This window comes from Candoia aspera, chromosome 2 (assembly GCF_035149785.1).
Source record: "Candoia aspera isolate rCanAsp1 chromosome 2, rCanAsp1.hap2, whole genome shotgun sequence".
Classification (NCBI taxonomy): Eukaryota; Metazoa; Chordata; class Lepidosauria; order Squamata; family Boidae; genus Candoia; species Candoia aspera.
Window position 1 is genome coordinate 254,977,171 of NC_086154.1, and position 12,506 is coordinate 254,989,676.

Below are 12,506 nucleotides of genomic sequence, written 5' to 3' on the forward strand. Positions count from 1 at the left end.
TATCAACACTTACTTAAACGTTTTAGAAATAAATATTAACTGAACAGCTAGAAGAAGAGCTACTCTAAATCATTTATATAAGAATGTCGTTTATCTGGGGGTTTTTTTAAAGTCCAAATTCAGCATTTCTAAATTATCCATCCAGAACTATTGCTAATCATTGGTTAACTCACGAGCGGGGTTTACACAACTCACTAAATCGTAAGGTGTGTTTTGGAGAATCTGGCTTAGCCTACTGTGAGAATCCAACCATTTGCAAAATAAGATTTAGAGCAAAGTGTGTCACATGAACTCAACCATTGTGATTTGGAAACCATGATTTCTGGCTTAGTGTGTTGTACAGACTCAGCCCATTGTGCTTCTTCAATAAAGAACGTATCTGTTTCAGTATTTCTCTCTGCATTTTTATCATATTAATTTTATAGATATCATGGTATCAAGTCATGGAACTGGTACCATGAATGAATCCATCATGGCTGGATGGCCTGTGAACCTATGCACATATTGCCAAGATGCTTCACTGCAGAGCAGGAACTGCTGATTAACGGGATCTACAGAAATCATGCTGATTGCATTTGAAGATATATTGTGGTTAAATCTTTGCCCTACTGATTTCTGCCTATGTGGTGACACAGAAGCCACATGGTGGGGCAGAGGAGTGATAATCTGGAACAGATGTGAACCGTCATTTCAACTTTCCATCAGTTCCTAGAATAAGTTGACAGAAACTAAAGCAGTAAAATAAGGTTAGTCTGTTAAAGGTGAATGTCCATTAAATCTGAATTCATGTAATGTCTGTAAATTCTATGTAATTTGTATAGCACCATTCAAATTGATTTTGCCAAATGGGCAAGCCCACAGTTTGGAGAATCCGACTGAATGCTTACTTTGTCTGTTGCATCTGACATATTGTGCATGGTGGGAGCGGGATGTTCATAAAATCTGGGTGCAGTTCTATAGAAGCCTGTTTATTACTTTTGCCTTATATTTTTTCAGTCACCTATAAAATCAAATGCAGTGTTGTAATTAAAGGAAAACTAAGATATCTATAAAATTAATATGATAAAAATGCAGAGAGAAATATTGAAACCAGTATGATAAAACAGAATTCAAAGTCACTGCCATTTGGATAAAATGCAGTAAAAAGGAGTCAGCCAAAAACTTGAAAAGGTTAGAAGAATTAAAATAGAAGTTTTTATACTTTGTGCCACAATTTCTAATGCTTCCTTACTACAAAGCTCTGAATGGATATCCCAAAATTCTGACAGGCACTAGACTGCTTCCTTTTAGATTAAGATTAGATGTATTTCATTTTGCAAAGATTTTTAAAAAGTGAAGAAAATAAAAAGCCTTAAGATGTTACTAGGAAAAAAAAATCTGTGCTAATTTCCCTAGGAAGGGTCAGCAACTATCACCAAATCTTTTAGGATCCTCACATTCTGAGGCTTAAAGAAGGGCTGCTAATGTGAGGATCCTAAAAAATGTACAGGTAGTCCTCACTTAACGGCCACAACTGGGCCCAGAATTTCAGTTGCTAAGTGAAGCGATCATTAAGCAAATCTGGCCTGATTGTGCAACCTTTTTCGTGGTGGTCGTTGATTGAATCGCTGCAGGTGTTAAGCGAACCATGTGGTCATTAAGCAAATCATGCAGTTCCCCATTGATTTTGCTTGCCAGAAGCCAGCCAGAAGGTCGAAAATGGCGATCATATGACCACGGGACGCTGTGAAGGTCATAAACCCGAACTGGTTTCCAAGCAAACAAAATCGTGATCATATGACTGCAGGGACGTTGCAATGGTTATGAGTGTGAGGACGAGTCATAAGTCATTTTTCTCAGCACCGTCATAAGTCTGAACCGCCACTAAACAAATGGTTGTTAAGTGAAGACTACCTGTGTCTCCAAAGATTACCTTCAGGCACTGATAGGCATCAGAAGTTCCATTCGTTTCATTGTATCTTACCACTTGATAAGCGAGTGTGGCATTGCAGCATGAAATGTCATACGGGAAAATGCGTCTAAGCATCTGCTCTGTTACTGTAAAATTGATTGATTTACATTAGAAATTAATTTACATGTAACAAGCAAGTCTTCTTAGTACTTTACTCTGAAGTTTTGTCAGCATTTTCCCCTGTCTGGTTTCCTCAATTCCCGTACTGCAACCAAGAATTGTATTTGCTGTATATTACTCTTACTTCCTCCATTTTATATAACCTTCCCCAATCTGGATCTCTCTAAATAGATTAGACTGTAACACCATCATCCTGGTCTTCATAGCCATTGGTTTTGGTGGCTGGGGATGATGGGAACAGTAATCAAATCTTTAGGACACCAGACTTCTGGGGAAGATATCACTTGTCTCTGGATCACAGTCTGGAAAAAACAGGTTCAGCCTACTCAAAAATCCATTGTTCAAGGAAATCAGTGTTATACTGAAAAAGATATACAAACAGATTCCTTTCATCCTTTTAAACCATTCTAAAATGTGTCTAATTTTTTACCTAGTAGACCAGTAATACATTTTGTGCTTCATTCTAATGCCACCAATGCTAAAAAGTTCAATTGCATCCCTTTTATACTGTCCCTCCTCTCCAACATCTCACCTGTTGCTTCTGCAAAAATAGGGGAATTAAATTTATTAAAAATTATAAATCTAGGTTGGGGTAGTCCTGCTGCAAATTCCAAAGCAACTGAACTAACAAGCTTTACACATTTAATAGTTGAATTAACAGTGTATGTACGTACGTACGTACGCGTAGTACTGTATTAGAAGGACCCTTGGTAGCTTTAGGCTAAAATGGTATTTATGTGGTTTGTGGCAACCCAGCAATTATCTCTGCATCCCATGTGAAGAGGCCATCATATCGAACTGTATTATGGATTATTTGTTTAGAGCTAGCATATTATGTGAAGACAGCAATTATGTTTTCTAAATCAGCATCTAGCATATTGTATGAATCCAAGTATGTAAAGTATAATAACCAAAGATCTAATACAAATGAATGAATGACACCCTTTTTTCTTATCTTTAGTTCCCTGCTATGGTAACACACCAGAACCAAAAATAGTTTCAGACAACGAAGCGGTATGCCCTGAATTAACATTCCCAGTAATTATAATTATTTCTTGCTATTTTGTTAATGAAAGCTGTAATTACTGCTGCAGGATTTGGAAAGTGGGTTGGTTGGGAAGGTGGAGCTTGTTCTTCAGCATCTTAGACCAGATTCTTTCCCAAACTTCTCGTCTGTGCGCCTTTTGACTAGGAAAACTGGAATTGCTATCTCGGCTACAGTCCTTCACCAAATTCTTCTAAAGTTGCAGCACGCTTTGCATTTAAGCAGAGGCCTGGTTCATACTATACTGCAGTTTGCTTAGGGCACTGTAGTTTAGTTATCTAGCCATGATTACAGTTTAGTACACTGTATAAACCCAGTCCCTGCCTCTTCAGTAATGTTACAGCTTTAATTTTAATAATTTGCTTTTTTTTTTGTGGGACTTGTGTTTCTCTTAAAATGCTGACTATCCTGATTGCTGTCCAGAAGGTCTCTCGATTATTATAACACATCAACAAATAAAGTGGCCTTCCACTATCCTTGGCAGTAGGAAACTCTTGAGAGAGCCCTTCACTGTGCCAGGTAAGGCCTTTTGCCAGCTGTGATGCAGGATTAAGTGAGGTGGGGAGACCTTGTCCTTGGTTTAAAAATCCCAGACTTAACCAGGCCAGTGAAGAGTTATTGTGCAGGTCCATCATCACAAGAACCATCTAGAATTCATGCATCATACCAGCCAAATGTTTGCTTAACTATGGGTTATTGAATATAGCACACTAAGCTGCAGTCCATGGTTGACCTGCCACAGTGGCTGGGTTTATGCATCATACAAAGCAAATATGTAGTTTGGTTTTTTTATATATATATAATTTTTATTAAAACCTTTAAAAAGTAAGATAAAAACTAATATGAACTAATATAAAGTAAGGAAGAAAAAGGAAAAAGAAAGCAAAGAAAAAACGAAAAGTGCCAGAAAAGAACGCTAAGGAAAAATAGAAAAGAACGAAAAAGATACAAGGAAGTAGCTTTTTATATCCTTCACAGAAGTTGTAAGTACAATTACATTTTAATCGCTCTAAAGTTAATCATGATATTCTTTTTTCCATAATCTATCCTGTCTAATCCTCAAAGCCATAAATCACAAGTTCATTTTTTTCATTTTTATGCAAAAAGTCCCTAAGAGGTTTCCACTCGCCTATAAACGTAGATAACGTCTTCTCGCTAATCAAAGTAGTTAGTTTATCCATCTCAGCAAGATCTGTCAATTTCACAACCATTCTGCCATAGTGGGCAGTGTTGAATCTTTCCGTCTCTCAAAGCCAATACATAGTTTGGTTGATCTTGGTGTAATGGGATCTGTAATCGAGTAACTTATGGCTGGCCAGTGGGCCTTAGCTCTTGTCCAGGCGCACAATGCATTGGGCTGTTCTAATTGATGACAGCAATACAATACTCACCAGCTAGCATTAAAAAAAAAAAGTCCTTATTCAGCTGTGCCCAATCTTGTGTAAATCTGATTTTGACGACTGCACACACTTCAGTCTAATTCTAATTCTTATTGAGGGAATAACACATGCTGGGTTAGTGTGACTTCTCACTGTTCTCCGAACGGGGAGGCCTTGGCAACAGTAACTCACATTCTCATCACCTCTGGGTTGGATAGCTGCAGTGTGCTATATATGGGGTTGCATTGAAAAGTATCCAGCAACTGCAGCTGGTGCAGAGTGCAGTGGTCTAACAGCTGTGGGACCCTGCATCAGCTTCCACACAGATTCCAAATGCAATTCAAAGTGCCGGGCTTAATCTATAAAGCCATGCACGGTTTTGTGCCAAATATCTTTAAGACCTTCTCCTATGAATACAGTCTGCCTGCCCTGCATGATCGGGACCATTCTCAAGCACAGCTCTACAGAGAGCACATTAATCTAGTCAGGGTACCAGCACATGGCCTACTGAGATCAAGCTACCTCCTTTCAGAAATGGCTGGAATTAACTTACCAGCTTAAGTTTTTCAAAGGTGTCCCAGGCCATTGAGATAATACGCACCTCCAGTGACAATTTGGCTTCCAAGATCTTCAAATCCTGCACCTGGTCCTGCAGGGGAAGTCCACCCCATGCAGCAATTCCTGCATTCAACACTTGCCAGCCAGAGTTTCCATCTTCCTGGGATTCAACCTCAGCCCACTGGCCCGCATCCAATGTTTCACAGCCTGCAAAGGCCAATCCAGCAGATGAAATTCAGATGAAAAGCAGAGAGCTGAGAATTATCTGCATATTGATGACATCTCACTTCAAATGTCCAGATGGCCTTTCCCAGCAGCTTCATTTAGGTATTACACAGCACGAGGGTCAAAATTAAGCCCTGTGGAACCTCCAAGCTCAACCGGAAAGCCATCCTCTGGCACTACTTTTGGGAAACAGGCCCACAGATAGGAATGCCCCAGTTCTCAGTTCATAGGGCTGGCCCAGTACGATACTACAATCCACAGTATCAAAAGCTTGAAGAGCAACAGGGTAGTATCCAACCCCTCTCTCTTATAAATGGGCACCTCCAGCAAAACCAAAGCAATTTCTGTGCTGAAGTATAAAACTGGGCTGCAACAGATCAAAAAAATCAGTGTTATTCAGCCGTTGAATCCATCCACCTCTCTCAAAATTCTTGTCTCCAAAAAGGGGAGCTTAGTGATGAGACTGGAGTTTGCTAACACCTCCAGCCCCAAAAAGATCTTCCCCAGGAGTTGGCCGTCCAATATCTGATACCTGATGGCATCCCTCCCTCCCTTAAACACTCATTCCCCTCTCGACCCTTCTCTTCCTTAGCTACTTTTAAGAGCCTTGAAGGGTGAAGATCAAGAGGGCAGGTGGTCAGCGAATACTCGCAAGAACCTTGCCCATTTCCTACAACTGGTACCAATTTCAGACGGTGTGTGCTGACTTGAATTTTGGCATCCCAATTAATGACCTGACCAATTTTGCTCATAAAGTGCATGGCAAACCCATCGTATTGCTTCTCCAAGCTGGGACATGACCAATCTGTTGCAGTGACACCAGCCAGATCTCTAATTGCCCAGAATAGTCTGATTGAGCAGTCCATTGTGGAGGCAAAAGCAGAGGCAAAATGCATCCTCTTTGCTTCCATAATTGCACATGATAGGTGAGATAATGTATTCTCACCAGTGCTCAGTCTAGTCACAGCAATTCCTCCACCATCCATGCTGTGGCTGATCCCGTTTCATTGCTCTGTGTTCCTCATAAGCCAAGGAGCCTCCATACCCAAATGGTGACTGCCTTTGGTATCAGCACATTAGTAGCAAGTTTGCAACCACATTCAGTATTCCTTTATGGCTCTGGAGATGGGCGCTCCAGGCAGATGGAAGCTGATTTGAGGAAGGAGGCAAGCCTTAAAACCCCCAAATCAAAGCAATTTCTAAATGGTTCTCTTTGTACTCAGACTTTGGGCTAGAATGACTTTGAGAATCTGCATGGCAGTAGCTGTTGAGTGATAAGGGAGGTGCGTTGTTTCCAAATGTGCAATCTAGAAGCAGCAACTTGAAGTAAGGTTCAATTCAGAAAGAGAATACTGTGTGACATTAGATTCCACATTTTGAGATCTTGCCAGCCTTCGAGACTGGTACTTAGAAACCCCCGAGATTTGCAGGAACTTCTGATTCATAACCTAACTGCAGAGATGGACTAAAATACGGCTCAGTGATTTGTGGTTCACCATGTCACGTGAACACAGCCAAGAGAGGGGTTAGCCATGGGTACGTAAGATGGACTCTCTAACTTCTGAACCCTTCTAGCCACTTGTCATCTGACTGAGCAAGTCTCTATTTATTGCCAGTTCATACAATGGTTTGTGTGTGTGTACATGTGCATGCACACACACACTCCAAAAATGCTAGAAAGAGCAGCAGATATTTGTTTTGATATGAACATTTGCTCAATCATCTAAGCATTTCAGGCAAAATGTAGGATCATCTATCTATCTATCTATCTATCTATCTATCTATCTATCTATCTATCTATCTATCTATCAATCAATCAAATTTTGGTACTGCCCATCTCCCCCAAAAGAGGGTCTCTGATTTATTTTCCCACTTCCATGTTTAGTTCAATTGCATATTGTATGTGATACAATGAAGGAGTAATTTATTTAATAAAGGGAAAGCCACAGTTCCTGATATTCTGGAAACAACTCCTGTACATATACATTTCAAAACTGTATAAAGTGCAAGGTTTTTGTTTTGTTTTGATAACCTGGAAATCTTGCAAGAGTTGCAGGAATGCCTATTTTATGTAAAAAACCACATCTGTGCTAATTTTCCCCTAAGAGACAACTCCTTCCTTCCTTCCTTCCTTCCTACCTACCTACCTACCTACCTACCTACCTTCCTGACGGCCAGTAAAATTGTCTGACAGATCCTTCCCGGTGGAGTTGAAAAATGAAAAGAGAATGCAGCTTTCTCGACCTGGCACTCTCCGATGGGTGGGCTTGATATCTCGGTTTCATGCCAAGAGGAATTGTGGGAATCAATCTACCTGGAGGACCATCTCTTGGGAAATCTCCTAATGGTCTAGAAGGATAATGGGGCTTATCCAGGGACGTCAGGATGCCATCTTATTATAACAAGTAGAAACTCAGCAGGTGAGCCAAGGGCTTGTCACCTTTTCGGTCCTGGCTGGGAAAAGACGGATGAGGAAAAAGGTGGGACCAGGCGCAGGTTGCGCCTCCTCAGTCCAGAGTACGCCCACCACCCCGCACGTTGCACGTCTTATTTTCAAAAAATGAAAGGAAAGTTGCAGAGCGCCTGCCCCCTCCCCCGGGACCATCTGGAGAAATGAAGGGGGCCGGGGGTGCAACCGCAGCTTTGCCTGGGAAGTTAAAGGGAAGCGAGCACAGAGGCGACAGCGCTCGGAGGCGAGGCGCCGGGGGCTCCCCAGAGCGCATCTTGCCCGGCCCTCCGCAGCTGGGCCGCGCCACCGCGAGGCACCCTCGGGGCGTCTGGACGGCGCGCCTCTCCTTCCCGGGCTTGGCCGGCAGAGGGCGAGCCGTGCCCGCGGGCTGGCCGGCTCTCCCACCTGCGCCAAGCAGGCGAGCGCAGGAAAGCGGAACCGGGCGGCTGCCTGCCTGCCTCCCGCCGAGCCCAGCGCCTCCCCTACCTGGCGACGAGGGAGCGGCGCCCGGCCCCGCCCGCGTCGCCGGGCAGCGGCTGCTCCCTTCTCCACCTTCCGCTCTCCGCCGGGCGGTTGGTAAATAACTCGGGCCGAGGCCGGGCAAAGGTCGCGGCGCCTTTCCGCGGAGCTCGCCGGCCGTCGGAACTGCGTCGCCCGGCCCGGTCGCCCAGCGTTCGGCCCCCGCCCCCGGCGCCGCTCTTTCGCTCGGGTTTGGTTGGGCTCGGCGTGCATTCTCCGGAGTTGCGCCGGGACTTTCCTCCGGCCGCCAGCGCCGCGCTCCGCGCCCCTTTCGCTTTGCGCATCGCCGGCGAGGACATGTCGGTGACGGAGCTCTACAGCAAGGTAAAGGGAAGGGGGCCCGCGGGCCGGGGCACCCGAGCTCGTCTCTCCCCCGTCTCCTTCCCCGCCGGAGCCACTTGCGGCGCGCCCTGAGGTTCCCCTTTGGGGCCGGGCGGGCGTGTTCCTGGAGAGCGAAAGTCTTCCCCCCCCCCCCCGCTTCGGGCAGCGCAGCTGGGAAAGCGGCGGGGGAGCCGCTCTTGTTTCCCTTGCCCGGAGGGGGAAACTGAGGCGCGGGGGCCAGCCCGCTCGCTCCAGCTGCAGGGGCGCCCGTTGCGCACGGACGCTCCGCGGCGCCTGAAGGCTGCTCCGCCGGCTTTCGGGCTCCTCTTCCTCTTCGCGGGGGGGGGGGGGGTTGTGAGAATAGCGCTGCCTGACCCGCGAGTCTCCGAGGTCCCGGGCCGGAGGTGCGGCTCGAATCCCGGCCAGTCTCCAGCCGCGGAGGGCCGCCCGGCTCCTCTCCCCAAGGCCGCCTCTTTCCGCGGCTCTCCGTTCCTTGCTCGCTTCGGAAAAGACGAGTTCCAACTTCGTGGCTCGGCAGCGGCGGGGTCCGCGGGAACGGAGCGGCGTGGCTGAGCCCCTCGCCGCCCTCCTGTTGCTGCTTCCCGGAGCCCGTTTTGCTGCCGAAGAGCCCGCCGTGGCCCGAGACCTGTCGCCCCTTCTGGCTCCGGGGGACGCCTTCGCGCTGCAAGCATTCCGCAGTTCTGCAGGCGCCCCCTTCGTGGGGATGAGCGCCTCCGACCTGCCAGGATAAGGTGCGGTGCAGTAACCTTTCCGAGGTAGCCCCGGATCTCTCCGGGTCAATCTTGGGACCGCAACTTTCCGAATCCCCAGCCGGCGCGGGCAGGAAATGGAATTCTGGGAGTTGCAGTCCCAACTCTTCCAGAGGGTGGCAGGTGAGACACTCTCAACTGATGATGGATGTTCCTGCTGGAAGGGAAGTTGCCCATTTGAATCTGAGTGTTGGCTTGGGCCCCACGGGGGCTCCAAGGTGAGCTTCTCCTGGGAGGTGTGTTTTCTCCATGGTGGCAGGCCCAGAAGAGCACTGGAGTTGCAATGCACATGAACCTTCAGAAGGTTCAGCATAGGTCCACCATGGAGGTTGAAGAACCTTTCTCCTCCCATCCTCTCTGTCACCCTGAGTTAGCAGACCACCTGCGTTCCTTTTCTGTTTTTGCCTTGTTGCTGGTCATTGACTGAATAAGCACTACTGTTTTTGCCTAGCGTGCTGAAAAACAGCAGAGCAAGTGATAATTATTTTTATTATTTAGAGGTTAATATAGCCACCCACTCCAGTAGACCCTGGGTGGCTTACAAAATGCAATAGTAATTAAAACAGTCACAAACACAAAGAGAAATGTACCTCTGAAAAGCATCTGTAAAGCTGGAAGTTAGGCAATTTCTGAAGATCAATGCAATGATAAAGTCCAAGTGTCTTCTTTTTTTCTTGCTCTATCAGTTCTGCGCGGAACCCATCGTTGCCTCGCCAGATTTTTAAGCTGCGTCTCGTTGGGCACTACTTTCCATAGGAGTGGGTGCAGAGAAGGGACTGGGTGGCTGTTTTGATTGCTTTTGCTTTATTGGCTGTTGAGTTTGTGTTGGACTGCTTTTCCTTGACAGCTGAAATGTGTGGTCCTGACTCGCTGGCCCTGCTCTGGGATAGGTGCATTTTCTTACAGGTGGAAACCATTTGAGTTGGTAGATGTGATTTCTAAATAAGGTTCCTCCTGTGGAGTCCTTGGTGCTCTCTGAGGTAGGTGGGTCGGTTGGTTGCAGACCCTTCGTTGCTGACAAGGTGACATCTTCAGTGGTTCCTCCTGTCTTTTAAGGCAGGCAGAAAGGGTTCCCAGTGCACCTGCTTTTGATTGCTGACTGCTCTGGTGTAGGAACTTGGAAAGCTGCATGGTGCTCATCCAAGCATCTGTAGCACCGTGCCATGCATTCCTCTACACTGGTGGCTGTGGCAGCAGGGCTGTTTGTAGAGGTAAAATTCCACTGTCAGGGTTAAAACTCTTTGTCTGAATTAAGTGCGGACCAGGAACCAAATCATGGTTGGTCATAAAATGCATGGAGCAGTTAGCCCAATGCTACCTTTGCTTTGGCTACCAAACAGGGTTGTTAGGAAAATAGCAACCCTGTTGTTATTGGGAGGGAGGGAGGGAGATGGGCGGTGGTTAAGTTTGATAAATAAATAACAATGGAATAGTCCTCATATAGACCTCCCCAATCTCCTTGAAATCTCCTTCCTTTCATGAAAAGCTGTATTGATATTAAAAAAAGAGACATCGTAATTATATGAAAGAAATTATATTGCATATAATTTATATTAAAATTATAATACATGTAATTTAATAATTGCTATATTAAAGAAATATTTATACTAAACAGAGAGCATCTTTCCTGATACATTTTAAACTTTTCTTGAGCTCAGCCTGAAATGTTGGGCGTTCCAGTTGTGGAATTCCTCACATAACGAGTGTTTGCACATCATGATTAACCATGGTTAATGCACCATGGCTTTCTGAATTAAATTGATTGTCTGGGTTTGCCTAGTACACTGAGCCACAAATTAAAAGGTGAAGCTTCTTTTGAAGTAAGTTCAGCCCATAGAGACTTGATGGACACATTCATTATTATTATTGTTAGATTTATATCATGGCTTTATTTTTGTAGAACTCAAGGTGGCACATATACCTAATGCTCCCCCCTCCTATTTGCTCCCCAGGAACAACCTTGTGAGGTGGGTTGAGCTGAGAGAGAGAGGGACGGGCCCAAAATCACCCAGCCAGCTTCTGTGCCTAAGGGAGAATTAGAGCTCACAGTCTCCCAATTTCTAGCCTACCACCATTACCATTACACAGAATTGTGTGTTGTTTTCTTAATAAAGAAATGGTTTGTCCTGCCCTTCAGTTTTTCTTTTTTTTGACTTCGCAGTTTAGCCCACAATCCTGAGCTTTCCTTGTTCTTTCCTTGTTCTTCCATTCAAGAATTAACTGGATATTAGCCAAACAGTTTTTTTCCCAGGTAAACCAAAATTACATGGATACTGCCACTTGAGGTAAGCCGCAAATGGAGTTGTAGTCCAAATATCCCTGGAGGATGCCAGACTGGGAACAGCTGTTCTAAAGATTTAGAACTGGTAGACTTTCATGAAGCACTGTAAATGTATGAACTGTTATCCTCAGTTGGCATATTTTCACATCCATGTAGTACATCAACACAGACATTTTGGAAGTCTATACTAGCATCCTGTCTTGCAGGGCCTATCAAATAAAATTAAAATAGCAGTGATAAAAGATAATTATTGTCCCTGCCTGCTCACAAACACGGTCATTGTGTTTGTCTTGTAAGTTTCAAGATTTGTGCAGAAAAGTCAGAAATTCTTCCATGCATTTTATTGCTCTTGGGGTTTAGCACACACAGTTTTTAACCCCGTTGTGCCTTTATACCTTGTAGACAGAGCTATCTACAAAGATAACATTTCATGCATCTCAAAAATGTGGGTTCTGCTCTGTGAAAACCTCTATTTTTTTAAAAAAAGTTACCTACTTTCTTATAAGTGCCACCAAGGTGTAAACATCTACAGACTTATTCTCAGGTCAGTCTGTTGAAGATTGCAGACTCAGTTAATTTTGCTGTGCCAGGCTAACACTGCATTTCCTTGGAATTCCCTGAAGTAGTAGCCTAAATACTGTACACTAATTCAGAGGATCTTAAACATTAATATACAGTTGAAACCAGAGGTTTTTCTTTTGGGATTGATGGATAAATAACTGGAAAAAAGTCATGGAATTTCATTTTATATATGATAATGCAACGACATTATATGCACAAAGGTGGAAAGATTTGGCATTTCCCACAATGGAGGAATGGTTGGGGAAGGTGATGGAACTTGCAGAGATGGCTAAATTGACTTCCTTGATTAGAGAAAAGACAATATTT

General features: G+C 44.8%; 1 protein-coding gene across 3 annotated transcripts in view; it reads left to right on the plus strand.

The window, feature by feature from the left end:
- The first annotated feature begins 8,469 nt into the window (after window positions 1-8,469).
- Window positions 8,470-12,506, plus strand: part of MYO5B (myosin VB) — a 251,727-nt gene continuing 247,690 nt past the window's right edge. For all 3 annotated transcript variants that reach the window (XM_063295830.1, XM_063295833.1, XM_063295832.1), the window contains exon 1: window positions 8,470-8,570. In XM_063295830.1, coding sequence (XP_063151900.1) covers window positions 8,544-8,570 — 27 coding nt within the window. In that variant the 5' untranslated portion in view covers window positions 8,470-8,543. The remainder of the gene's footprint in view (window positions 8,571-12,506) is intronic.